Source organism: Salmo salar, chromosome ssa06, assembly GCF_905237065.1.
Source record: "Salmo salar chromosome ssa06, Ssal_v3.1, whole genome shotgun sequence".
Taxonomy (NCBI): Eukaryota; Metazoa; Chordata; class Actinopteri; order Salmoniformes; family Salmonidae; genus Salmo; species Salmo salar.
Genome location: NC_059447.1, coordinates 13,752,060 through 13,779,633, shown reverse-complemented (window position 1 = coordinate 13,779,633; position 27,574 = coordinate 13,752,060). Strand labels below are relative to the sequence as shown.

The 27,574-nt window shown below is 41.0% G+C and overlaps 2 protein-coding genes across 3 annotated transcripts in view; one reads left to right on the top strand and one right to left on the bottom strand.

The window, feature by feature from the left end:
* The window catches only part of LOC106606389 (exocyst complex component 7), a 21,598-nt gene extending 3,555 nt beyond the window's left edge, over positions 1 to 18,043 (top strand). The window contains exons 4-19 of one of the 2 annotated variants that reach the window (XM_014202549.2): positions 228 to 333; positions 1,024 to 1,231; positions 1,953 to 2,498; positions 2,860 to 3,006; positions 4,884 to 5,026; positions 5,606 to 5,758; positions 8,041 to 8,139; positions 8,405 to 8,464; positions 8,735 to 8,870; positions 8,989 to 9,072; positions 10,716 to 10,836; positions 12,904 to 12,999; positions 14,249 to 14,312; positions 14,462 to 14,503; positions 16,899 to 17,032; positions 17,691 to 18,043. In XM_014202549.2, the coding sequence (XP_014058024.2) occupies positions 228 to 333; positions 1,024 to 1,231; positions 1,953 to 2,498; positions 2,860 to 3,006; positions 4,884 to 5,026; positions 5,606 to 5,758; positions 8,041 to 8,139; positions 8,405 to 8,464; positions 8,735 to 8,870; positions 8,989 to 9,072; positions 10,716 to 10,836; positions 12,904 to 12,999; positions 14,249 to 14,312; positions 14,462 to 14,503; positions 16,899 to 17,032; positions 17,691 to 17,793 (2,242 nt within the window). In that variant the 3' untranslated portion in view covers positions 17,794 to 18,043. The remainder of the gene's footprint in view (positions 1 to 227; positions 334 to 1,023; positions 1,232 to 1,952; positions 2,499 to 2,859; positions 3,007 to 4,883; positions 5,027 to 5,605; positions 5,759 to 8,040; positions 8,140 to 8,404; positions 8,465 to 8,734; positions 8,871 to 8,988; positions 9,073 to 10,715; positions 10,837 to 12,903; positions 13,000 to 14,248; positions 14,313 to 14,461; positions 14,504 to 16,898; positions 17,033 to 17,690) is intronic. The other variant, XM_045719812.1, reaches the window with a different exon arrangement.
* LOC106606390 (zinc-activated ligand-gated ion channel) lies at positions 17,644 to 27,574 on the bottom strand. Its single transcript, XM_014202552.2, has 10 exons — positions 27,432 to 27,574; positions 27,256 to 27,327; positions 25,935 to 26,170; positions 24,134 to 24,178; positions 23,937 to 24,043; positions 23,565 to 23,734; positions 19,876 to 19,997; positions 19,219 to 19,429; positions 18,842 to 18,991; positions 17,644 to 18,419 (listed from the first exon to the last, which is right to left on the bottom strand). The coding sequence occupies exons 1-10, from the start codon at positions 27,553 to 27,555 to the stop codon at positions 18,178 to 18,180; spliced, it is 1,479 nt and encodes a 492-aa protein (XP_014058027.2). The 5' UTR covers positions 27,556 to 27,574; the 3' UTR covers positions 17,644 to 18,177.

Sequence of the window (27,574 nt, the reverse complement as noted above, 5' to 3'; positions counted from 1 at the left end):
GTTCGGTATGATCTGTTAATAGAGGTTCGGTATGATGTTCTGTTAGTAGATGTTTGGTATGATGTTCTGTTAATAGAGGTTCAGTATGATGTTCTGTTAATAGAGGTTCAGTATGGGTCAAGGGAGAAGGACAGGGAGAATAGTCATATTTGTGTCAAATACATGACTGATCAACTGATCATTTTAGAATGAAATACATCATTTTGTACATGTGATTCTTTGCCAAGGCCTACAGGAAGACTTTCTGACTATCTAGCCTGTGTTCACCGACTCAAGAAAGCAGAGGCGTACTTTCAACAGGAAGACCCGGACGGGCCTGAGCTGAATATGCTGGTAACACTGTCTTCATGTATTTCTGTTGCCATCTAATTCAATCAAGCCAGGTTCTCTTTGTAGAAGTATGAGTACTATCAAACAGTTGGACAAGAGAATAGAGTATGCTTCGCTTCAGTGAAAGGGTGCTCATTAGTCACAAGATGCCTTATTTTACTAGAAGAAATGGTCGCTATTAAATCACTATATAGTCACTATCCAATAACTGTTAGATCCTCTGATTTGAACGTACAGCACACAGTGAGTGTACATAACATGAACACCTGCTCTGTCCATGACATAGACTGACCAGGTGAATCCAAGTGAAAGCTACCATCCCTTATTGATGTCACTTGTTAAATCCACTTCAATCAGTGTAGATGAAGGGGGGAGGTGACAGGTTAAAGAAGGATTTTTAAGCCTTGAGACAATCAAGACATGGATTGTGTATGTGTGCCATTCAGAGGGTAAAGGGCAAGAAAAAATATTGAAGTGCCTTTGAACGGGGTATGGTAGTAAACTAAGATCTTTAAACCACAGTTGGGTTCAATTCCAGTCATTTCAGGAAGTCCCCTGAAATTCTAATTTCAATTCTCTTCAATGCTTTTCAATGAGGAACATTTGGAATAGGAACTGACATTTGGTTGACTTTCTAAATTGACTGGGTTTGAAATGGAATTGACCCCAACACTGCTCTAAACGTTTTTGCAGAGAGGCCGTTTAGAGGGTGCCAAGTCACAGCTGGAGTCCGAGTTCCAAGTCCTGTTGGGGCGCTACAGCAAGCCAGTGCAGACAGTCAAAATCCTGGATGTCCTGGCCAAAAAGTCACTGAATGGGTCTGCAGGCGGAGTGGAGGAGGTACAACTCATACCCCAAACTAGGCTTCAAGACATCATCTCCATCTCCACCTGGCTGATAGGTAAGGTAGTGGTACTGCCCATCTCCACCTGGCTGATACTGTAGGTAAGGTAGTGGTAGCCCATCACCACCTGGCTGATACTGTAGGTAAGGTAGTGGTACTGCCCATCTCCACCTGGCTGATACTGTAGGTAAGGTAGTGGTACTGCCCATCTCCACCTGGCTGATACTGTAGGTAAGGTAGTGGTACTGCCCATCTCCACCTGGCTGATACTGTAGGTAAGGTAGTGGTACTGCCCATCTCCACCTGGCTGATACTGTAGGTAAGGTAGTGGTACTGCCCATCTCCACCTGGCTGATACTGTAGGTAAGGTCCCTACTCTCAGCATTGTTGTCCATGTTGTAAACCGGGGTTGGGGTCAATTCCAGTAAATTCCAGAAGTACACTGAAATTCCAATTCACTTCAATGCTTTTCAGTGAGGGAAATTTGCAATTTACTTTCTAAATGGAATTGATCCCAACCCTGGTGTAAAGTTAAACCACATAATTCAGTGGATTCTTGGGTCGTGTTCTTTAAGGAAAAAAAAGTACTATTTTGAAACATGTCTAATAAGACGTTGCAAATATGTGTTCTACATTGCTGGCCCCTACTGAACCAAACCCTGATGTTAAAGGCAGAGTGCAGCAAATGCTAATGATGCCAGTGTTAATCCAGGTGAGGATGCTAATGATGTCAGTGTTAATCCAGGTGAGGATGCTAATGATGTCAGTGTTAATCAAGGTGAGGATGCAGCTCTGACAGCTAAGAGGAGAGTCTCTGCCAGCAAATTCAAAACACGGTCACTGGAAAGAAACCCATCCCACCACTCTCTGGGAAAACTGGAGCCCAGCAGCTTTTTCACCAAGAAGTCCTACTGCTCCAAACTCAAAACACAGTCTCTAGGCAGAAAGCCATCAATAGAAAACAAGTCATCAATGGACTCTCTTGGAAAACTGAAAGCAAACAGCTTGTTCACCAAGATGCTCGGCCTGAAGTCAATTGGTAAATTCAAAACACAGTCCCTGGACAGAAAGCCATCACTAGACAAGAATTCATCACTAGACTCCCTCGGAAAACTGGAATCCAGTAGCTCTTTCACCAAGGTATCCACCTCGAAGCCATGCAGCAGACTGAATATTCCCGATATTAGGCAACCATCTTTGGAGTCCATCCCATTTCTGCCTAGAGACTCCACCTCCCATACCTTCCCATCCTGCAAACCCAATCCCCCAGCTTCCACCTCCTACATCCTGCCATACTTCAGACCCAAGCCCAGCCCAGTCTTTGGTAAGTTAAACGCAGCCTAGGTGGCATCTCTTCTATTGAGAGGGTGGAGGCGTATCTGCGTCAATTAGCTTTCTTAAATATATGTAACTGAACTGACGTTTTGGTGAGGGCCAAGACCCTCCCACAAGTCCTCTCTGGGGAGTTTCCCTGACCTCTCCCTGCACAATTATCCTTCACTTGATTGTATTATGTTTGTTGTATCTGTTTCTTTATGTTCTAGGGCTCGTGTATCTATAACACGGTTTATCTCTGCCACAGCGGACCTAGGATTTGAACCTGCGTCCCAACAGCACAACATAAACACCCTTTGCTCCATTGATCAGTGCTCATGGTGATCAGTCTTGCTGTTATTGTTCCACAGACCCCAAGGCCCACTACGCCAAGGTGCGCTCCAATCAGTTGGACTGCTCCATGAAGGGTTTGAAGGACCACAAGAGTAGGAACCTCCTCTGCCCGGTGCTGCAGAGCAAGCGTGTGGATTCTGCCGTCAAGAAGAACAAAAAAACAGGTAATGAAAGTCCACCTTGCACACCACCTTCATGATGGTTATACAGTGCCTTGCAAAAGTATTTATCCCCCTTGGTGTTTTTCAATTTTTTTTGCATTACAACCTGTAATTTAAATTGATTTTAATGTAGTGGACATACACAAAATATTCCAAATTGGTGAAGTGAAATGAAAAAAAAGAATTGTCTCAAAAAAAATTAAAACTGAAAAGTGAAAATATGTATTCACCCCCTTTGCTATAAAGCCCCTAAATAAGATCTGGTGCAATCAATTACCTTCAGAAGTCACATAATTAGTTAAGTAAAGTCCACCTGTGTGCAATCTAGGTGTCACATGATCTCAGTGTATATATACACCGGTTCTGAAAGGCCCCAGAGTCTGCAACACCACTAAGCAAGGGGCACCACCAAGCAAGCGGAACCATGAAGACCAAGGAGCTCTCGAAACAGGTCAGGGACAAAGTTGTGGAGAAGTACAGATCAGGGTTGAGTTATAAAAAAATATCCGAAACTTTGAACATCCCACAGAGCACCATTAAATCCATTATTAAAAAATTGAAAGAATATGGCACCACAACAAACCTGCCAAGAGAGGGCCACCCACCAAAACTCATGGACCAGGCAAGGAGGGCATTAATCAGAGAGGCAACAAAGAGACCAAAGATAACCCTGAAGGAGCTGCGAAGCTCCACAGCGGAGATTGGAGTATCTGTCCATAGGACCACTTTAAGCCGTACACTCCACAGAGCTGGGCTTAACGGAAGAGTGGCCAGAAAAAAGCCATTGCTTAAAGAAAAGAAATAAGCAAACACGTTTGGTGTTCGCCAAAAGGCATGTGGGAGACTCCCCAAACATATGGAAGAAGGTACTCTGGTCAGATGAGAGTAAAATTTTGCTTTTTGGCCATCAAGGAAAACGCTGTGTCTGGCACAAACCCAACACCTCTCATCAACCAGAGAACACCATCTACATGTTTTTCATCGGCAGGGACTGGGAAACTGGTCAGAATTTGAAGGAATGATGGATGGCTCTAAATACAGGGAAATTCTTGAGGGAAACCTGTTTCAGTCTTCCAGAGATTTGACTGGGACGGCAGTTCACCTTCCAGCAGGACAATGACCCTAAGCATACTGCTAAAGCAACACTCAAGTGATTTAAGGGGAGGCATTTAAATGTATTGGAATGGCCTAGTCAAAGCCCAGACCTCAATCCAATTGAGAATCTGTGGTGTGACTTAAAGATTGCTGTACACCAGCAGAACCCATCCAACTTGAAGGAGCTGGAGCAGTTTTGCCTTGAAGAATGGGCAAAAATACCAGTGGCTAGATAAGTCAAGCTTATAGAGACATACCCCAAGACACTTGCAGCTGTAATTGCTGCAAAAGGTGGCTCTACAAAGTATTGACTTTGGGGAGTGAATAGTTATGCATGCTCAAGTTTTCAGTTTTTTTGTCTTATTTCTTGTTTGTTTCACAAGAAAAAATATTTTGTATCTTCAAAGTGGTAGGCATGTTGTATAAATCAAATGATACAAACTCCCCAAAAAATCTATTTTAATTCCAGGTTGTGAGGCAACAAAGTAGGATAAATGCCAAGGGGGTGAATACTTTCCCAAGCCACTGTAGACACAGTTACAGGGGATGCTTTTCTGTTTGCACATTTTTTTGTGAACATATTACTAAGCATGCTATAGATCTAGGTTTCCCTAAAAAATTACCCTAGATTTCTTATATCAAAGTACTTCCTGGTTAAATAAAGGACTCTTTATATCAAGGTACTTCCTGGTTAAATAAAGGTTTCATTAAACTATAGAAAGATGATATATAATGTTCATGATGTTTCCATGGCATTCACCCTTTCACTCCTGTCTTGTCACTAGGGCGGGACAGCATATTAGACATTGAGATTGAAACCTACATGGCCTGCATCACAGCCTTCTTGTCCCTGGCCAAGAGTGAATACACCATGGTGTCCAAAGTCTTCCCTCTGAACTGCTCCAATACCTTTGAAACTCTCATCCAGGTCAGAAGTGAAGGATATTAAAATGTGATGAATTAAGTCTTACAACTTTATTGTCAATGTCTACACAAATGTGGACATTTGCTTTTGGCTATTATAAGGCTTCACAGTGGCCAGATGATACACAAAATGACCAAACATTTAATATGAGGAGCTCTTCATAATGGAGATCATTACAGGTGTATAACCATCATGGTTATATATACACATGGTTCTACATCTTACACTACCGCGGTGATGTGGATCTATTTGGACTCCCTGGCTGTAAGGTATCTTGATGATTCTAGTTGACGTCTTGATGATGATTATAGTTTTAGACCAATGATGTCATTATGTACATGTTATGTACATGGTGTTATGTACAGGGTGTTATGTACAGGGTGTGTACATGGTGTTATGTACATAATCTTTCACTGCAGCACTTTTGTACTTTGTTTATGAGTTTATTTAATGGTCTTGAGAATGATGTGCTCATGAGGGTGTTTAATGTCTGTTTTTAAGTGGTGAAGCCGAAGACAAATGTCCACATTGCGTGGACAATAATGTTGTTCTAATTTGTAATTGTAATCTTATTTCCTTCAGGTGGCTCTGAACCAGCTGATCCAGAATGGGGAGAACATCGTGTCCTCTGTCAGACGAGCCTGTTCACATCACGATTACACAGCCCTCGTCGCCATGTTACCTGTCCTGGGCCGTCTCCTGGAGGAGGACAAAGAGTTTAACACATTACTAAAGGTGCCATATAATCCTGAGAGGACAGTTTAAAGTTGAGCTTTCTCTCTATTGTTGTGTGCTTAGGGGGGGTGTCATGGTCTGGGGCGGACAGGGTTGGGGTCAGGGGGTGTCATGGTCTGGGGAGTCAGGGTCAGGGGTTGTAATGGTCAGGGGGGGTCAGTGTTGGGGTAAATTCTATTTCAATTCCAGTCAATTCAGAAAGTTAACCAAATTCCAATTCCAAACTTTCCTCCTTGAAAAGCATTGAAGAGAATTGGAATTTCAGTGTTCCTGAATTGTCTGGAATTGGGGTCAGTATACTGAGGGAAATGTACAGTCGTGGCCAAAAGTTTTGAGAATGACACAAATATTAATTGTCACAAAGTCTGCTGCCTCAGTTTGTGTGATGGCAATTTTCATATACTCCAGAATGTTATGAAGAGTGATAAGATGAATTGCAATTAATTGCAAAGTCCCTCTTTGCCATGCAAATTAACTGAATCCCCCCCCCAAAAAAAACATTTCCACTGCATTTCAGCCCTGCCACAAAAGGACCAGCTGACGTCATGTCAGTGATTCTCTTGTTAACACAGGTGTGAGTGTTGACGAGGACAAGGCTGGAGATCACTCTGTCATGCTGATTGAGTTCGAATAACAGACTGGAAGCTTCAAAAGGAGGGTGGTGCTTGGAATCATTGTTCTTCCTCTGTCAAACATGGTTACATGCAAGGAAACACGTGCCGTCATTATTGCTTTGCACAAAAAGGGCTTCACAGGCAAGGATATTGCTGCCAGTAAGATTGCACCTAAATCAACCATTTATCGGATCATCAAGAACTTCAAGGAGAGCGGTTCAATTGTTGTGAAGAAGGCTTCAGGGCGTCCAAGAAAGTCCAGCAAGCGCCAGGACGTCTCCTAAAGTTGATTCAGCTGCGGGATCGGGGCACCACCAGTACAAAGCTTGCTCAGGAATGGCAGCAGGCAGGTGTGAGTGCATCTGCACGCACAGTGAGACGAAGACTTTTGGAGGATGGCCTGGTGTCAAGGAGGGCAGCAAAGAAGCCACTTCCCTCCAGGAAAAACATCAGGGACAGACTGATATTCTGCAAAAGGTACAGGGATTGGACTGCTGAGGACTGGGGTAAAGTCATTTTCTCTGATGAATCCCCTTTCTGATTGTTTGGGGCATCCGGAAAAAAGCATCAGTCCTGTTTCATGCCAACAGTAAAGCATCCTGAGACCATTCATGTGTGGGGTTGCTTCTCAGCCAAGGGAGTGGGCTCACTCACAATTTTGCCTAAGAACACAGCCATGAATAAAGAATGGTACCAACACATCCTCCGAGAGCAACTTCTCCCAACCATACAGGAACAGTTTGGTGACGAACAATGCCTTTTCCAGCATAATGGAGCACCTTGCTATAAGGCAAAAGTGATAACTTAAGTGGCTCGGGGAACAAAACATCGATATTTTGGGTCCATGGCCAGGAAACTCCCCAGACCTTAATCCCATTGAGAACTTGTGGTCAATCCTCAAGAGGCGGGTGGTCAAACAAAACCCCACAAATTCTGACAAACTCCAAGCATTGATTATGCAAGAATGGGCTACCATCAGTCAGGATGTGGCCCAGAAGTTAATTGACAGCATGCCAGGGCGGATTGCAGTGGTCTTGAAAAAGAATGGTGAACACTGAAAATATTGACTCTGTCACGACTTCTCCGAAGTCGGTCCCTCTCCTTGTTCGGGCGTCGTTCGGCGGTCGACGTCACCGGCTTTCTAGCCACCGCCGATCCACTTTTCATTTTCCATTTGTTCTGTCTTTGTCTTATTACACCTGACTTCACTCACCAATCACTTGTTTATTATTTAACCCTCTGTTCCCCATGTTGTATTTGTGAGTGAATGTTATTTGTTACGTGGATGAGTGTCAGGCATTGCACTTTTGTTTTAGACCGTGTTTTTGGCACTTATTTGTGTTGTGTGCTGTCATTTGGTAACCGGTATTAAAGTGCGCCTGTTTATTGTACTCCGCTCTCCTGCACTTGACTTCGCCTCCCATATACACGCATTACAGACTCTTTGCATCAACTTCATGTAATTGTCAATAAAAGCCTTTGACACTTATGAAATTATTGTAATTATATTTCAGTATTCCACAGTAACATCTGACAAAAATATCTAAAGACACTGACTGAGGCAGCAGACTTTGTGAAAATGAATATTTGTGTCATTCTCAAAACTTTTGGCCACGACTGTATTATTATGGCTGACTGTGTGATGTCATGTTTCATATTGCCTGTCAGTGCACAACAAGCGGCACCTTGGCCAAGCTTTCCAAACTCATTACATCTATGAAGACCCTGGCAGTCAGAGCACTGAAGGATTTTTCTGCTCAAGTCAAGGTACGACATTCTAACCATTCAAAGATTGTTTTAGTTGGAAGGACTTTGAAAGATAAAACATTTCATCATCCAGCAAGGGAACCTCTGACTGGATCGTTGTAATAATATTATTTAATCAGACAGACAATTGGCTGAGTTTCCCAAAAGCTTCATAGCACTGAGATAATTTTTTGGGCCGTGATTGCATACATTCCTATGACGTAAAATGATCTGGAAGCTTTGAGAAACTCAACCCCAAACTGTCATTTCCCCCTTTCTCTCACAGAGCAACCCTGATAGGGAGAGTATGTCCAAGGATGGAACGGTTCATGAATTCAACAGCAATGTAACAACTCTCTTTTCTGATGTTTCATGTCCATCAGTTTCCATTCAATTAAGTGAATCAGTAATGCTGATGTGCTTACTGAGTAAGGACAAGGGTGTTTTGTTCCAGCGGGTGTTTGTTTCCTTATATTGTTGTATCATGGGATACTAGACAGAAGACACATGTCAGTTTCTCACTAAATGTAGAAGTAGTATATTTAATTTTTTATCCCATTTGAACTGACCTAACCTAAGATGTGTAATATGTTAATTGTTCTCTTACTGTCTCCAGACCATTCTCTTCCTGCAGCAGTTGCTGTCCTTTGCAGATGCTGTTCGGTCCATCCTTTATCCTCATGATGTAGACAGTGACACAGTAACTATGGAGGTGTCCAGTAGTGTTCAAGTGGACATTCAACACGACACTGGTACGGAGTCTTTCTCTTTGTTTATTAGATTGAGTATTCGTTTACAAAACCAGATGGTTGGTTTTTCCTCATTGAGATAAGATGTGCAGTGTAGATATGGAACTGTTTTGTTCACCAGATGCAGATGAATCAGAAGAACAGCCATCAGACAGTCAGGAGTCCAAGGGGAATGACAATCAGAGAGCACTGAGTCCTTATGTCTGTGAGTGTTCAACATGGCTGTGTCTAATATCCAGAATGACACCTTTGACAAGGGCAAGACGCTGAACCGTTGGGTCTTAATGCGTCCGCGTGCTTCAGTTCAGCTGGCGGCTAGCCGAAGTCGAGTGGGCTCGCATACCTTCACTTGAAAAATTAGAAAAAAGTGGCAATAGTATGGTTTGTCCATTTTGAGACACCGTAGCCAGTTTACACTTCCTCAAAATAATCAAATCAAATTTTATTGGTCACATACACATGATTAGCAGATGTTAATGCGAGTGTAGCGAAATGCTTGTGCTTCTTGTTCCGACCATGCAGTAATATCTAACAAGTAATCTAACAAATTCACAACGACTACCTTATACACACAAATGTAAAGGAATGAATAAGAATATGTACATATAAATATATGATGATCGATGGCCATGCGGCATAGGCAAGATGCAGTAGATGGTATAGAATACAGTATATACATATGAGATGAGTAATGTAGGACATGTAGACATTGTTAAAGTGGAATTATCTAAAGTGACTAGTGATACCTTTATTAAATACATTTATTACATTTATTAAAGTGGCAAGAGATTTGAGTCTGTATGTTGGCAGCAGCCACTCTGTTAGTTATGGTTGTTTAACAGTGATGGCCTTGAGATAGAAGCTGTTTTTCAGTCTCTCGGTCCCAGCTTTGATGCACCTGTACTGACCTCGCCTTCTGGATGTTAGCGGTGTGAACAGGCAGTGGCTCGGGTGGTTGTTGTCCTTGATCTTTTTGGCCTTCCTGTGACATCAGGTGGTGTAGGTGTCCTGGAGGGCAGGTAGTTTGCCCCCGGTGATGCATTGTGCAGACCGCAGCACCCTCTGGAGAGCCTTACGGTTGTGGGCGGAGCAGTTTCCTTACCAGGCAGTGATACAGCCCGACAGGATGCTCTTGATTGTGTTTTAGGTGACAAGCCAAATTTCTAGTCAGAATTGATCTAAGATAGCTCAAGAATTCTGTCATTAATTTGCAAGTTTTTTGCAGAGACCTTAGTTGCGCAACTTTACATCTAACAAAGATGTTTGGTGCAGTGTTTCTCAATGAAAAAATTTGCATAAAAACGAGTCGTCTCTCATTGAATGACAACAAAGACTTTACTGAAGAATCCCTACTGTTGACCAATCACAGATGAAGGGGCGTAGACTTCAGCTACCGACTTCAGCCTGCCTCAAGAAAAAAATGTTTGTGCCCGAACAACTGAAAAAACCCTTAACGAAGTACAAAACTAAGAAAAATATCACAAAATGTTGTCATATATGCACAAACTCTTCCGAACTGTTTCGGCTGGGAAGCATGCGGACACCTTTAAGCTAAGGCAATATGCTGGCTTCTGGCTTTTGGCTCCAAAGAAAGTAAATTCGATACTGGAGGTGCCATACTGGCAAAAATGTAATCTGCTTTCACCCCTGATTGTGAGTCAGAATCAGCCACAGGGTGGTGTTTAGTTCAAGTGCCTTGACTGCCCCCATGTGGTGGCTATGTGGTTTTAAATGAGGAACCTTGACTGCCCCCATGTGGTGGCTATGTGGTTTTACATGAGGAACCTTGACTGCCCCCATGTGGTGGCTATGTGGTTTTACTTGATGTTTATGATTTCCCTTCTCCAGGTAAAGTGCTGGAGCATCTCCAGTACAACCTACAGAGTAAGGCCAAGGTGTACGAGGACCACGCTCTCGGGGCCATCTTCCTCCTCAACAACTACAACTACATCCTCAAGTCAATGAAGAAGTAGGCCCTCTCTTTGTACATTTCCAAAGTGTTTGTTAGCTGTAATACACAGTGTGGATGAACCGTTGCTTGAGTCTGGCATTAGGTGCCTTGCACATTAATGAACAGGGTGTTGTGGAAAAATTCTTACACAGGGACACTCAAAGTCAATCTTAAATGAACCATTGTTTATTGTCAGCGCGCTGGAGAGGTTCCAACCAACTCAATGCACCATAGTGAACGTCTGTCAGGAGCTCTGCTGGGGCAGTCCCAGCAGTTGTCTTATATACGACTATACACAGACAAGTTATATTTGCATGATTTAGCATAATTCATTAATCATTACCGTTTTGTTTCATTCATGTGACCGACCAATACTGTTTCATAACATGTGACCGACCAATACTGTTTCATAACATGTGACCGACCAATACTGTTTCATAACATGTGACCGACCAATACTGTTTCATAACATGTGACCGACCAATACTGTTTTATAACATGTGACCGACCAATACTGTTTCATAACATGTGACCGACCAATACTGTTTCATAACATGTGACCGACCAATACTGTTTCATAACATGTGACCGACCAATACTGTTTCATAACATGTGACCGACCAATACTGTTTCATAACATGTGACCGACCAATACTGTTTCATAACATGTGACCGACCAATACTGTTTTATAACATGTGACCGACCAATACTGTTTCATAACATGCGACCGACCAATACTGTTTCATAACATGTGACCAACCAATACTGTTTCATAACATGTGACCGACCAATACTGTTTCATAACATGTGACCGACCAATACTGTTTCATAACATGTGACCGACCAATACTGTTTTATAACATGTGACCGACCAATACTGTTTCATAACATGTGACCGACCAATACTGTTTCATAACATGTGACCGACCAATACTGTTTCATAACATGTGACCGACCAATACTGTTTTATAACATGTGACCGACCAATACTGTTTCATAACATGTGACCGACCAATACTGTTTCATAACATGTGACCGACCAATACTGTTTCATAACATGTGACCGACCAATACTGTTTCATAACATGTGACCGACCAATACTGTTTTATAACATGTGACCGACCAATACTGTTTCATTCATGTGACCGACCAATACTGTTTCATAACATGTGACCGACCAATACTGTTTCATAACATGTGACCGACCAATACTGTTTTATAACATGTGACCGACCAATACTGTTTCATTCATGTGACCGACCAATACTGTTTCATAACATGTGACCGACCAATACTGTTTCATAACATGTGACCGACCAATACTGTTTTATAACATGTGACCGACCAATACTGTTTCATAACATGTGACCGACCAATACTGTTTCATAACATGTGACCGACCAATACTGTTTCATAACATGTGACCGACCAATACTGTTTCATAACATGTGACCGACCAATACTGTTTCATAACATGTGACCGACCAATACCTCACGAGGCTTCTTTCTCTCTAAGCTGAGACCTTGAAACTGAGATATTTTTTGTTTGTTCTCAAAACACGGTCGTTCGTTCTCAAAACACGATCTGGGCGTACTGCCAAATTGCAGCTACTGATAGGTGATTTGTACAGTCAGCCACTTGCATGAACACAAAAATTGGTTTATAGTACAGCAGATGAATAGAACAAGAAACAAGAAAAGCACAAACATTAAAATTCCCATTACAAGGGTCATGTTCATTAGGCAACAAATGGAAGAAAACAGTCAAACAGGGAGGGGAGGGACCACTTGGACTTAAGAAATTAGACATTTTATTTTTCAGTGACAAAACATTTAAACACTTTTTCTTTGGCGTGCCCTAATGAATACGAACCTGGTCATGCAGTTTACCAGAACGCATTCCAGAACAGTCTATAATAAATCTTTATTTGAGACATTAGAGATCCCTAAGGTTGAGATATTAACTAGGCCTACACAACATAATGATCACTCAAAGTGATGTACTTTAGTTCAGGGTTGTAAGTGAATTTGTCACAGCTCACAGGGGTGGCAGACTAGTTATGACAGGGACATCTACCTGCAGGTCATCTCTGTTTGAAGTGGTTAAAACCAGCGGCAGGGATCCAGAGGTTGAGTACGGGGAACTGATTGAGCAACAGAAGCGGGCGTACCAGCACAGGTGAGGGACCAGGAATCCAGAGGAGGAAGAAGGGAGTGATGGAATCTAACATTAGTCCTGATCATTATGCATTATTAGAAGAGACTAGCTGCCTCCTGCTAGCCTGAAATCCACAGCCTTTTCTGCTAACATTCCACTCTTTGTACTCCCTGTCATTGATAAAACATGTTTTGCATGACAAGGAGTAGAATGATGACAGGAACAGATTGGTAACCCGGTTAGCATACTGCCCTTATAGCCGGTGAATCATTGTAAATCATTAAATGCAACTTCCTCCTCAAAATTATATTAATCTGTTCAGCTTTTCGGTCTCTGGATATGCTGCTAATATTGTCAACTCTGGAATATTTGAAAAACACCCATATTTCCTGTGAGATCCTGGCACTTGCTTTCCCTTAGAAATGTAATGTAATTCCTCCCTCTCCAGTGTGGGTTGACTAATCTACCAGCTCATGTTTGTTGCCTAGGTTTACAATATTATAATATAGATTATACAGTGGTCATACATGCTCATGACAAGTGTTATAATGCATTATAACTGCATCATAATGCATTATAACTGCATCATAATGCATTATAACTGCATCATAATGCATTATAACTGCATCATAATGCATTGTAACTGCATCATAATGCATTATAACGGCATCATAATGAATTATAACTGCATCATAATGCATGATACCTGCATTATAACTGCATCATAATGCATGATACCTGCATTATAACTGCATGATACCTGCAGGCTTTAAGTGAAGCGTTACCATTACTTCACACGGGGACAATGCTACATTAAATCAAGTATCTTATGCTACAACTCAAATACAATTGTATTTGTTACTTGCTTCGTAAACAACAGGTGTAGACGAACAGTGAATTGTTTACTTATAACACTGCTGAGAGAAATCATACGAAAATAATAACACAAGGAATAAATCCACAATGAGTAACGATAACTTGGCTGTATATACGGGGTACCAGTACCGAATCGATGTGCAGGGGTACGATGTAATTGAGGTAGAGAATAAACAGTAACAGCAGTGTATCCTATAAGTCAAAAGAGTTCATGCAAAAAGGGCCAATGCAGATGGTCCTTTACCTATTGGTTAACTATTTAGCAGTCTTATGGCTTGGGGGGTATAAGCTGTTCAGGCTTGTTGGTTCCAGACTTGTGGGCAGTCCAATGAATGATTATGCTACTGAACATTACTAATCTGTGCAGTAAATGTGTGCTGCTTGTGTGTTGCAGTTGGTTGAAGGTGACCGAGTGCCTGACTGAAAATAATCTGCCCACCTTTAAGCCAGGTGACAAGGTGAGGGTAGATGTTTTGATACTGTATATTAAATTAAAAAGGATATTTCTCAAATTACACTATTTACCTTAAGTGGATTTGCTTGTTGTTTTATTCAAACCTAATCACACCTTTTCTATTCTTCATATGTCATCACCATCGGGCTTCAGTTGAAAGAAAAAGACTGTCAGGTGATTAAAGACAAGTTCAAGGTAAGACGAGGAGGCCAGATTCCTCCATGTACCTAAAGGATCTGTTTCAGTACTAGTGATGGGGGAGGGGGGTCGATACAGATACATACTGAGATATTATATTTGACGATATCGCAATATTACAGTGGGGGGGGGGGGAGTATTTGATCCCCTGCTGATTTTGTACGTTTGCCCCACTTACAAAGAAATGATCAGTCTATAATTTGAATGGTAGATTTATTTGAACAGTGAGAGACAGAATAACAACAACAAAATCCAGAAAAACGCATGTCAAAAATGTTATAAAATGATTTGCATTTTAATGAGGGAAATAAGTATTTGACCCCCTCTGCAAAACATGACTTAGTACTTGGTGGCAAAACCCTTGTTGGCAATCAGAGAGGTCAGACGTTTCTTGTAGTTGGCCACCAGGTTTGCACACATCTCAGGAGGGATTTTGTCCCACTCCTCTTTGCAGATCTTCTCCAAGTCATTAAGGTTTTGAGGCTGACGTTTGGCAACTCGAACTTTCAGCTCCCGCCACAGATTTTCTATGGGATTAAGGTCTGGAGACTGGCTAGGCCACTCCAGGACCTTAATGTGCTTCTTCTTGAGCCACTCCTTTGTTGCCTTGGCCATGTGTTTTGGGTCATTGTCATGCTGGAATACCTATCCACGACCCATTTTCAATGCCCTGGCTGAGGGAAGGAGGTTCTCACCCAAGATTTGACGGTATATGGCCCCGTCTATCGTCCCTTTGATGCGGTGAAGTTGTCCTGTCCCCTTAGCAGAAAAACACCCCCAAAACATAATGTTTCCACCTCCATGTTTGACGGTGGAGAATGGTGTTCTTTGGGTCATAGGCAGCATTCCTCCTCCAAACACGGCGAGTTGAGTTGATGCCATAGAGCTCCATTTTGGTCTCATCTGACCACAACACTTTCACCAGTTGTCCTCTGAATCATTCAGATGTTCATTGGCAAACTTCAGACGGGCATGTATATGTATTTTTGAGCAGGGGGACCTTGCGGGCGCTGCAGGATTTCAGTCCTTCACGGCGTAGTGTGTTACCAATTGTTTTCTTGGTGACTATGGTCCCAGCTGCCTTGAGATCATTGACAAGATCCTCCCATGTAGTTCTGGGCTGATTCCTCACTGTTCTCATGATCATTGCAACTCCACGAGGTGAGATCTTGCATGGAGCCCCAGGCCGAGGGATATTGACAGTTCTTTTGTGTTTCTTCCATTTGCGAATAATCGCACCAAATGTTGTCACCTTCTCACCAAGCTGCTTGGCGATGGTCTTGTAGCCCATTCCAGCCTTGTGTAGGTCTACAATCTTGTCCCTGACATCCTTGGAGAGCTCTTTGATCTTGGCCACGGTGGAGAGTTTGGAATCTGATTGATTGATTGCTTCTGTGGACAGGTGTCTTTTTTACAGGTAACAAGCTGCGGTTAGGAGCACTCCCTTTTAAGAGTGTGCTCCTAATCTCAGCTCGTTACCTGTATAAAAGACACCTGGGAGCCAGAAATCTTTCTGATTGAGAGGGGGTCAAATACTTATTTCCCTCATTAAAATGCAAATCAATTTGTACAATTTTTGACATGCGTTTTTATGGATACTTTTGTTGCTATTCTGTCTCTCACTGTTCAAATAAACCTACCATTAAAAATTTTGACTGATAATTTCTTTGTCAGTGGGCAAACATACAAAATCAGCAGGAGATCAAATACTTTTTTCCCCCACTGTATATTTGTGCTAGTTGGCTGTACCTGCACCAAAACTCCAGTATTTTTCCTTCATAGCTTGTTCTCCATCTTCATTTTAAATAAGGCGCCAATTTATTAGGGAAACAATTTTTTTCAGCACTTTTGTTATTTCCATGACTGATCAAAACTAGTTTTCTCATGGCTCTCTGCAGCAGACATATGGGGAGCAATATGTTTGGAACATCGAATAGCAATAAAATCACAGTATCAAATAGCAATACATATAGAATCATGAGAATTGTAATACATATCGTATTGGCACCTAAGTATCGTGATAATATGGTATCGTGAGGTCCCTGGCAATTCCCAGGCCTAATCAGTACCATGTGACATCTCTACACAACCCTTATTCATATTCGCAAATAGAATGATCACAAACGTTTAAACCCAACATATCAGCTTATTTTATATTTTTAGATGTTATATATTTTATGACTGCTGCAAGATTAATTGCCTCTTTGAGGACATTAAAGGTGTCTGAATCTGAATGTCAGCTTAGGGCTCGTATTTATAATATTTGTAACATGCTATATTTATGGACACCAAAGATTGTAACGTTTGCATTTTCTATTACATAACAGTGTATGTGATAACATGACAGTCCATGGCTGTCCACAATCTTTTTTCTATGACCTATGTTGTCCAGAGCTTCAACGAGGGCCTGGAGGAACTGTATAAGGCTCAGAAGGCGTGGGCCATCCCAGACAGAGAGCAGCGCCAGGCCATCTGTCAGGCCCAGAGAGAGATGGTGTCCAAGGCCTACACAGCCTTTCTGCTGAGGGGAGTCATGGCATATCACAGAGCTTATTACTGGAGACTGCTGCTAATTTCAGAATCAACCCCTATTCCCTAGCTCTTACTCCCTATACCCTATTCCCTCGCCCCTATTCCCTAGCCCTTATTCACTATCCCCTACTCCCTAGCCCTTACTCACTATTTCCTAGCTCTTACTCTCTAGCCCCTACTCCCTTGCCCTTACTCACTATACCCTTGCTCTTACTCTCTAGCCCCTATTCTCAAGCTCGTACTCCATATTCACTAGACCCTATTTCCTAGCCCCTACTCTCCAACCACTCCTGTAGATCTGAGCGAATTGGATGGATACAAGCATTATGGTAATACCTTAATCTTGCCTTCTGATTGGCCTAGTGAAAATGTTGTCGTATTGCCTCTACCTATCCAATCCTCTTAGATCTGCAAGGGTGGCTAGGGAACAGGGGGTCCATTTGGAATTCAGCACACATAAGGTGGTTGAATAAGTGATGCTTTTCAAATAGTGTAGGTGAAACTGGGATGTACCATGTATGTTTGGTCTCTATGTACAAGACGTGTTCTTTTATTCAGCACTGTTCAATAGTGATGTGCAGTAAGAATTTCATACAGAACGCTGGTACAGTGATATTCCTTTATTATGGTCATTTACCTGTACTTTACACAGATGTGACCATGCTGATTTCTCCAAACACCCTGAGAGATACCACAAATACAGCCCAGCGCAGGTGGAGGAGATGATCGTGAGACTATTTGATATCTCAGCCTGAGGTTGAGAACCTGCTTAGTTAGGAGATAATATAAGGCCTTCACAGGAAATAACACACTGTTCATTTGTTTCCACACTACTAATACAGTCCACTTTACATGTATTCATTAGAGTTCTAAGGTTCTATTCTGGGGGATTATAGCACTACAGTCCCCATTACATGTATTCATTAGAGCCCTAATTGCTAAATGTATTATTACACATGACTGGCTAGTTCTAAACATGTTTAAATAAATATTGTTAAAGCCCTACTTAAGAATAAACATCTATTTATTTTATCCAGAGACTCAAAAAAAATAGCTTTTTGTTAGTGCTTGCAAAATTTCTGAAGACCCAAATACACCAATATTTATTGAAATATGGTTGTTAAAAGCGAATAAAGAATTTATGACCAGAAATCTAATTGGTTGATCTCACATCGAGAACCAAAGGAGAAATATAAAATGACGACTGCGTAAACAATGAGGACAGTGAGATAGATACAGAAACAGATCAAGTCCACTTTGTTGGCAAAGCGATGGTGTATAGCTTTTGTCTGGTCTTGTGCAGCCATTTTGTTGAGAAACTTCACCACCTTCTGGAGGGCTGTGTTCTCGTCCTCAGAGGCTTTAATATCAGACTTGGATTCTAGACAAAGTAAATGAGAGAAAAAAGGATAATCTATTATTAATATAACATGATTAAATAAAGATGTAAAAATGATTGACCTTTTTGTAAAATGACAGATTAAAGATCAAATGTAGTAGCTGGCCAGACCAGCGTACACGCCAGACAAATGATGGTAACAAGAACATTTTCTGGGAAAGACGTCAACTGCAGCGAAAGGGTAAGAATTAAAAGGTTGTGCATCAAAATACAACTTGACTAGTTTATGGTGATGAAAGTAATTTATGGGGTACCCAGTGAAACTGGTTACAATAATGTCATTATCACATCATGGTCAGGTTATACATGGTTGTATAAGGATGTTTTGTTAATGTCTTTGGAAACCATGAAAATATATTTTGCTCTGTGGATAACTGAGATGACAGAAGAATGAAAAAGTTTACCCTCTTCATTGTCTGTGTCTTTAAGCAGTGAGTCTTTGGACTTGGAGAGGCTGCAGGGCCAGAGAGTACCACACTTAGCCAGACGTGTGAGCACCATAGACTGCAACGTGCTCAACACCAGGATGACCAAACAGAAACAGAAGTGCTTTCCTATGGAGAACAATGAGAGAGAGAGAGACATTTTGAGTGTTATATGGATGCACTCTATACACACAAACACACACATTGTCATGTTGTGGTGTGGTGGATTTTATATTGTACATTTGTAGTTATCGAGTAATGTAATGTCTTGTATGATGTAATGTTTTATTGATAATCTAGGCTGTTGTGTTTTGTTGTGATGTAACTGTTTAACCCTGTTTAAACAGGACACTCACGGATGATGGGGCTGCACTGGCCTCCTCCAGGCAGTAGGTCGTTGAGGATGATGAGGAACATGATGAAGCTGAGAACCAGTGTAACCTTGAATGAGATACGCTCGCCCCCTCCCAGCGGCAGGGCGAAGCTCACCACATCAGCCACAATGATCAGTATACTGGGCAGAACCAGGGACAAAAACGGGTTTTCGGACCGCATTTTCAGCGACACCTGTGAAGACAGATGGGTAGGCCAGACTGAAATAATTTGTTTTTCGATTTCTTGCATCTAAACGTATAGCATTTGTTTAAAATTGAAAGGGAAGCGCATTACATTCCAAAATCAGACTTTGTCAGATGTTTTCAGAAATCAAAAAAAGCCTTATGTCAATGAGTCCACATCCTTCACCATCGGTTGTGTAGATCCAACTATGCCTTAACCCCAATTAATGGGAAAAGAAACGCACTGCAAATTTGCAGTGTTGCAATACATAGCCTGGGATGTGTATTTATCTCAACAGAACACTACTTATGAAAACATCAGATACACTTAAATAAAAATGTATTGTATTTTTTCTGTGTAAACAACATTTAAGCTCTGCCCTTAAAAATAGGAAGAGTAAAGTATCTTTACATGTCCCACATAAACTACTGAATTTACCCGGAGCACTCACTAACCCATAGATAGTTGCGATCATCTCTGCCTCCTTTAGCATCGAGTTTCACGTCCTCGGTTAGCCAGTCCCCACGGTTTGCACTAGTTGTGCTCACAGCCCCAAAGTTCAGGAACATGCCACATCCTGGAAAGGCAGATATTTGATACTAGTTCAGTCATTCAAAGATCATACCGTAGGTTCACACTCTAAAAATCTGTTGTTTCAGGGGTGTAAAGATTTACATTTTTTGTTCGGTTCATTTCTTGATATGACTCGTTTTGGTTTCATTTTGGTTCTCAGAAGAGGATGGAAAAATGATCACATAAATAAAAAAACTAAATTTTTTGGTTTTTGAAATAATCAAAAGAAATCTATAATACTTCAGTGGTGGTAGCAGCCTACTGTAACACATATCTCAGAGCCACTTTGGTGTAACAACCTCACTTTTTTATTCATAAGAAGCTTTTTGATTCATTCTGGTAGCCCTATCCTTTGTTTGTTAGCATGGGGTCTCAAAGAGAAGTGCCACATTATTTGCAAAATGCAATAAAAAATAATATTGTGTCCAAATCACCATTAAGTAACATCAAACTAAATATGGAGTTGATTTGGCCATGAAATGTTGACAATTGCCCCGATCACTCCCATTGATTGTTTTTGTTAGCGGTGGCTAAAGTTAGTAGTTGTTGTTCAGAGAGAACTGAACCATGGGTTAATGTTTCTCCAGGCCCATAGACTACTTTCAGGGTGAGGAACCATCTAACATCAAAGTTGTAAAATCATGAACTTCCCCCTTAAGGCTAGGCTAAAGCTTACAGGAGTAATCAAATAATAAGAATATGGAAGATTTCTAGAGTGTTCTTGCGTTCAGCATACACACTAATAAAACACTGACTCCTCTCATCGTGTTTCATACCGCTCAGAACATAGTTTGTCTTCCACCGGGTGCGCTTTTATAACACCCCCAGTTCTCATGTCTATCATCATGCAATACTGCTAAAACCATTTACCCCAGTATCTGTCTTTCACTCTGACTTGAACTATACAACACATAAAAGCTTGCATTTGTTATGTTGTTTATATAATTCTTATTCGTGCTTAACTTATTAATTTACCTTATTTAAATTGGGAGATAACTTAGGCCTACATTAAAGATTGTCCATCGTTATTATCATTTACAAAGGATGGAATAATGGCAATTTTTTCCCCTCCTGAAAATTGAGCCAAAAATCAAGGACTTAACCAAATCAAAATGTTTGAACCATTACACCCCTAATATTCACTGTGTCCAGCCCAAAAGGCCAATTGGGTCTGCAGCATGCTACACCGGCCCAAACACACCTCTGTTACCACAAGCCTGGAAGGGACGGAGTGTCAGGTACAATGATGTATATATACTGTACAGTAGATGACTGATGGGGGGCGCTGTGTTGAACCACTGTGCCTCCATCTTGGCACCCCCCACCATTGTATTTTTTTGGGAAGCATTTATTAATGTCTACATTTGTTTTTGTCACATTTTATTATTTTACAGACTCCATAGAAACACATTGAATAACAGCTTCATACATGGATACACAGTTTAGTGCCTAAAATAAGGGGTTAAATACTATCTCCATATATTCTTGCATACATTTTTTTTTTTACTTTTAAACTAGGCTTGTGGGTGTTCTTGAGAGACTCACCTTTCCATAGAAGGGTCATAGTGTGTAGCCCAAACTGTTCGGATGCTACAGACAGAAGTTGGCATATCGGCTGTACTGACTTCAGACCAGTCCTGTGACTGTTGTGGGGGTCATAGAGCAAAACGGAGAGAACCGTCATGTTCCTGAGAGTCTCATCTTAATAGTTTGTAGGCCAAACCATATGAACGCTACAGACATTTTTGTGAGAAGACCGATTTTCGGGATGTCTCATGGTCTGATAAACACTGCCCTAGCTCTGGCATGTTTCATCGCAGATGCGGAAGGGCGACTTCGGCAGGCGCAGTGGATTGAAACGCATTTCATGCGAAAAACATATCTATCTTAAATTGACAGATTATGGGGATTATTATGCTAATTAGATTTCCACGGGGTCGTGGACATCGACTTTAGGGGAGTTTTAAAGTATACTTTGAGATCACTAATGTTACTGTCACCACAACAACAAAACAATACTTAAATACATGTCATTTTGTCCTTGAAACATTTAATTTAAATACTGTAGAATTACATTAATTCCTATGGAGCACTGCTCCTACTGGGGAGTGGCTTTAAAGCCTCTCAATTGCCAATACATAGCATTGGCAATCCAGGGTTTTATATACCCCTTGATTTATTCAAAAAAATAAATGTGTTGCACATCTGAATTTTGGGGGTTTTCTCGCATTTTTCCCTGCAGATTTTCAAGTTAGATGGGGAGCGATGATGAACAGCAATTTACGTTTTTTTCAATGAGATTCAAGTCTGGGCTTTGACTGGGCCACTCAGGGACTTTCACATTCTTGTTCTGAAGCCATTCCATCGTTGCTTTGGCTGTAAGTATTCACCCCCAGTCTAACGTTGTTTGCACTCTAAAGCAGGTGCTCATTAAGGATGTATTTGGCTCCATTCAATGTTCTCTCTATCCTTACCAGTCTCTCAATCCCTGCTGCTCAACAGGGTAGGGATGGCGTTTCTCCAGACAGTGGTTTGCATTCAGGCCAAAGAGTTCAATTTTTGTCTCATCAGACCACAGAATATTTTTGCCTTATGCTCTTGAGTCTTTCATGTGCCTTTTTTCAAACTCCAGACGTGCTGTCATGCGCCTTTTTCTCAGGAGTGGCTTCCGTCTGGCCACTCTCCTATAAAGCCCAGATTGGTGGAGTGGTGAAGTGCTGTAGAGACTGTTGTCCTTCTGGCAGGTTCTCCCATCTCAGCCAAGAAACTCTGTAGTTCTGTCAGAGTGGTCATTGGGTTCTTGGTTACCTCCCTGACCAAGGTCCTTGTTGCCCGGTTTCTCAGTTTGATTTGACAGCCAGCTCTAGGCAGAGTCTGGGTAGTTCCATATTTTTTTTTATTTCCCAATGATGTTGACCACTGTGCTCTTGGAAACTTTCAACACTCTAGAAATTGTTTTATACCCTTCCCCAGATATATGCCTCACCACAATTCCCGGAGATCTACGGACAGTTCCTAGGACTTTATGGTATAGTTTCTGCTCTGACATGCACTGTCAACTATGGGACCTTACATAAACAGGTGGATAGTGACATCTCAAGGATGATCAAAGGAAGTTGGATGCACCTGAGCTCAATTTGTAGTGTCATAGGAAAGGGGTGTGAATAATGATGTAAATTCGATTTCTGTATTTAATTTTTTATAAATATGCAAACATTTCTAAAGACTTTCTCACTATGGGGTATTGTGTGTAGATGGGTGAGAGAGAAACAATATATTTAATCCATTTTGAATTCAGGCTGTAACAACAAAATGTGGAATAAGTCAAGGGGTATGAATACTTTCTGAAGGCACTGTACATCATTGGTAGGGAAGACAGTCAGGGAGCATATAAAACTCCAAAGATGACAAACTGAATTGCATCATATACGGAATTGCAGTAAGCTATACAGATTAAAAAATATGTTTTAGTTGTTTTTGGTAACATCTTGTTTTTAATAAGATCTTTCGTAAGTAATAGTGCGCAATAGCTGTTTAGCAGACAGAATGAGGCTTGAAATGATGCACTTACCTTTAAGTGCCCATACATTGATGGCGATGGGGCAGAAATCTGAAGCGAAGGGGTAATTGTACAGATTGACCTCACAGCCCACCACAGTGTTCATGATGACCATGTGCTCTATAGTCCCGTTGCTGTGCACCAGCAAATCCTTGTTGCTGTGCTTTATCGTTGTTTGCACTCTTTAGACATGAGAAGTTGAGAACAGACGGAGGATTGATCTACTGAACTGTCACACCTAAACATTTGGCCACTCCAAGTACTGTATCTCTATTTGATTTCTGTAGATGTTTTACTCACTCTTTAGAAGATCAAGAAGGAATCGAGAATAAATGAAACATAACTTACTGGTAGGTTATTGTATTCTGTTGTAAGTGGACTCACCCATTAGTCACATGGAGTTCAGGAGTCCAGATTTTGCTGACAGGCAGGACCACCATATGATGATGATAGACTGATGTGTTCCATGATAAATCAGGGTCTTCCCAAGACTGTAGTTTACAATCATAATCATAATGAGTGGTATTACAAAATGTCACATTTACTTGAATGTCTCTGGATTTTGTTTAATGTGTACTTACCAACATGACTTGCAGCTGACTCTCGAAGCGGAGATCTTTTGTGTCCTATTTAGAAGATAATAAGGGATAAATGCCAACGTTCTGTACATTACCTTGGAAAGAAACAGTGGAGCATGTGTTATATTGTTGTAAGTATGTTGAAGAGAGGGAAAGATGGAAGTGTAGGGTCATTGGGGTTGGGGGGGTTTGGAAGGGATTTTGGGGATGGTCTATTAGAAGTTAGTAGGGCTCTTTTTTCACAGAAGTACTAAGTTAGGTAGGATGATTTAGAAATGTTGTAAACTGATTGACCTCACACTCCAGCACAGTAGGTGGCGGCATGCACCTTTAACGTTGGTTTGCGGACCGCCACTATATTAGAGAAGATGATTACCTTGGAAATAATGGACAACGCGGAGTCAAGTCCCTTTGCAGTTTATTTTTCCATGGTAATGTACAGAACTGAGGCGCTTATCCCACAGTTGCCAAAGAAAATACTAAAGCACACATTTACTGCTAGAAATAAAAAAATATATATTTTCCTTTTTATAAAGATAATTCATACATTCACGTCTTTTTGTTGCTAGAGACCCAGTCGTTCGTTCGATTAGTTAGATATTTATGGACACGACCAAGTTGTTCGTTCTATTTGTGCTCGCTGCCGACGTTTTTGCAGTGGTGGAAAAAGTACTCAATTGTCATACTTGAGTAACTTTCTATTAAGGTATACTTTACTTGTATACTATACTTTTACTCAAGTAAAAGTCACCCAGTAAAATACTACTTGAGTAAAAGTCTAAAAGTATTTGGTTCTAAATAAGTATCAAAAGTAAATGTAATTGCTAAAATATACTTAAGTATCAAATGTGAAAGTATAAATATATAAATACATTCCTTATATTAAGCAATGCAGATGGCACCAATGTCTTGTTTTTAAAATGGATGGGCAGCCAGGGGTACACTCCAACACTAAGACATAATTTACAAACGAAGCATTTGTGTTTAGTGAGTCCTCCAGATCAGAGGCAGTAGGGATGTGTTCTTTTGATGAGTGAATTGGACCATTTTCCTGTCCTGCTAAGCATTCAACATATAAAGAGTACTTTTGGGTGTCAAGGAAAATGTATGGAGTAAAAAGTATATATTGTATTATTATTATTTTCTGTATGAATGTAGTGAAGTTTTCAAAAATAGAAAAAAAACCCGACTTAAGTAGTACTTCAAAGTATTTTTACTTAATTACTTTACGTGTTTTTTGTCCGTTTCTTGCTAGTTAGCCAACAAGCTATGGCTAACACAGTCAGAATAACAAAGTATCTGCATTTGTGTTTAAGCTTTTTTCTATTGACATTAATTTGGATACATCCATAACAATGAGCTGATCATGCCTGATTTTGCCTGGCATAGCTAAAAATGTTGCCTTCCCGTCAGGACGCTCGACACTGTTCATTACGAGGATATTGCATTGCATATCAAACACAAGGCTAGAAGCTAGCTAGATAGTGTGTTGCTAGCAAATATGCCAATATGGGAACCTAATTCAAAAATACCAGTTGCTGAAAACAGCTGGTCAAACTAGAAACGTGGGAGGATTTGACAGCATAGCTGTCATAAAGAAGATGCCTGCAAAAACAAATCAATGCTAGCTAGCGAAGTATTTCCCCGTTGTACCTGCGTTTACAATGTATCCAATTTCGGTTTGTGTGGTTGTTGGTTTAGCTTTTTGTAACTTTGTAGCAAGTACGGTGTGCATGTGTAGGCACATCTCTGAAACGCATCACATTGTACAAAACTCAATTAAAAGGAACAGAAAGTGACTTACGACAGACAGAGTTTCATACACTATTAACGGCACACTGATTTTTGAGATGCATGATGGAGACTGTGGCTGACTCAGAGCTTCTTTCGCAATCAGCATGCTGGCCAGACATCGACGTGTTGTACAGGATGTTGTGGCTGTATTGGCTGCTTGGCCTGCACTGGCTGTATTGGATGCATTGCCTGGAGTCATTTCACTGGCTAAAATGGCTGCATTGGATGGAGGGTCTGCTGCAGACACTGGAACCAGAGACAGTTATATCATTTCAGAATAATACATTTGATTTATATAGTGCTTTTCTAGGAACCAATGATGTCTTCCAATATTTTAACCACGGTACAATAAATAAAACACGTAATCTAAATTCAATCGGATAAGGTTGTTGTCTTGCTTCATGGTAGCAGAAATACTTTAAGAAATGAGGAGATAGGAATCTCATTGGTCAGTGAATGGAGGAACCTATAACGCTCCGCCCATTAGACAATCGCGTTCACGTTGTCAGATGCTGTGTCACGCGGTTAAACTAATCGTCCCGAAATCCCTTGTAGAAAGTTAGTTCCTAGACTCATAACCTGTTTATTTTTCTTTAAACGTACGTAATGTCTCAAATCAAAAACTAGATAAACAAGTTAAATATCTCTGAAGATATTTCTAATGTGCTTTTTTTTCCTTCATGTAATTCATGCTCATGTTGGGTTTTTGAGCTGGTGCCCAATTGACTCCCATTCGCTCATTGAAGGAGTGCACTCCTTGTCCCAGATTTACCCAGAATGCACTGTGCGGGCCATTGACAACGCATGGACATTGTACACAATGGGTGTTAATACGAATCAAATGTAGTTTCCCATCTCCCCATTTAGAGTATTTCTGATGGCTTCATATTAGTGACTCAATAGGTGTGAAAAGTGATCTAAACCTGGTACTCTAAATCAGTTATAGTGGAGTGATAATAGCCTAGAGATAAGAGTACCAGGTTTAGATCAAACAACATACTACGTGGCCAGCTTTTAGTGCAAAATGTTATACAGCTTCAATACACTGAAATGTATTTGAATATTTTATTTTTAATTGTTTTCATGACTTTAGTAAGATAATCTGTTTGAAAGGCAATGTGCTGCATTTTTCGCACGAAGCCCAAACAGTGCGTCAAAATGGGACGAGGCAGTTTAAAACATGTTTTGAATATTTCAGCTTGTGATAACCGTTTGAAATGCTTGTTTCGCAATGTTTACTTAAAATCTGCTAATAGGAACGATAAAGACTACATTCTTCTAGTGTAATTTGTGCCTGTTTAAGAGGAGTAAAATGGAGCCCAATGTCTTACCTGTTAGCAAGAGTAGAGAGAAGAGACATTTCAGCATGCTGTGGTCCATGGGTCTCATCCCTGCACATCCTCCTGTCACAAAGTACATGGTCAGTTGGACATTGTTGCACAGTCTTAGTAGAAATGATGACGAGTTTCCTCCAATGAAACTGTTAGAAGAAGGACTGAAAACCTACCTTTTAGCTGTTTAGTGATCACTACTTGCCTTCTCATGTCCTCTCTAGTCAATGCCACACCTGGGATGACCCTTATAAAGGCTGCTCTGGAACATTTGGTCACAGAAGTCTTCCACGAGAACATGCACACCCCCACAAACTGT

Excerpts from the sequence above, each read along its gene's own strand:
- LOC106606390 (XM_014202552.2), bottom strand. The coding sequence starts at position 27,555 with ATGTTCTCGTGGAAGACTTCTGTGACCAAATGTTCCAGAGCAGCCTTT. Across the intron at positions 24,044-24,133 it reads GTCAGCTGCAAGTCATGTTG|TCTTGGGAAGACCCTGATTT; the intron begins GTAAGTACACAT and ends TGTAAACTACAG. Across the intron at positions 19,998-23,564 it reads CAATGTATGGGCACTTAAAG|GATGTGGCATGTTCCTGAAC; the intron begins GTAAGTGCATCA and ends CTGCCTTTCCAG.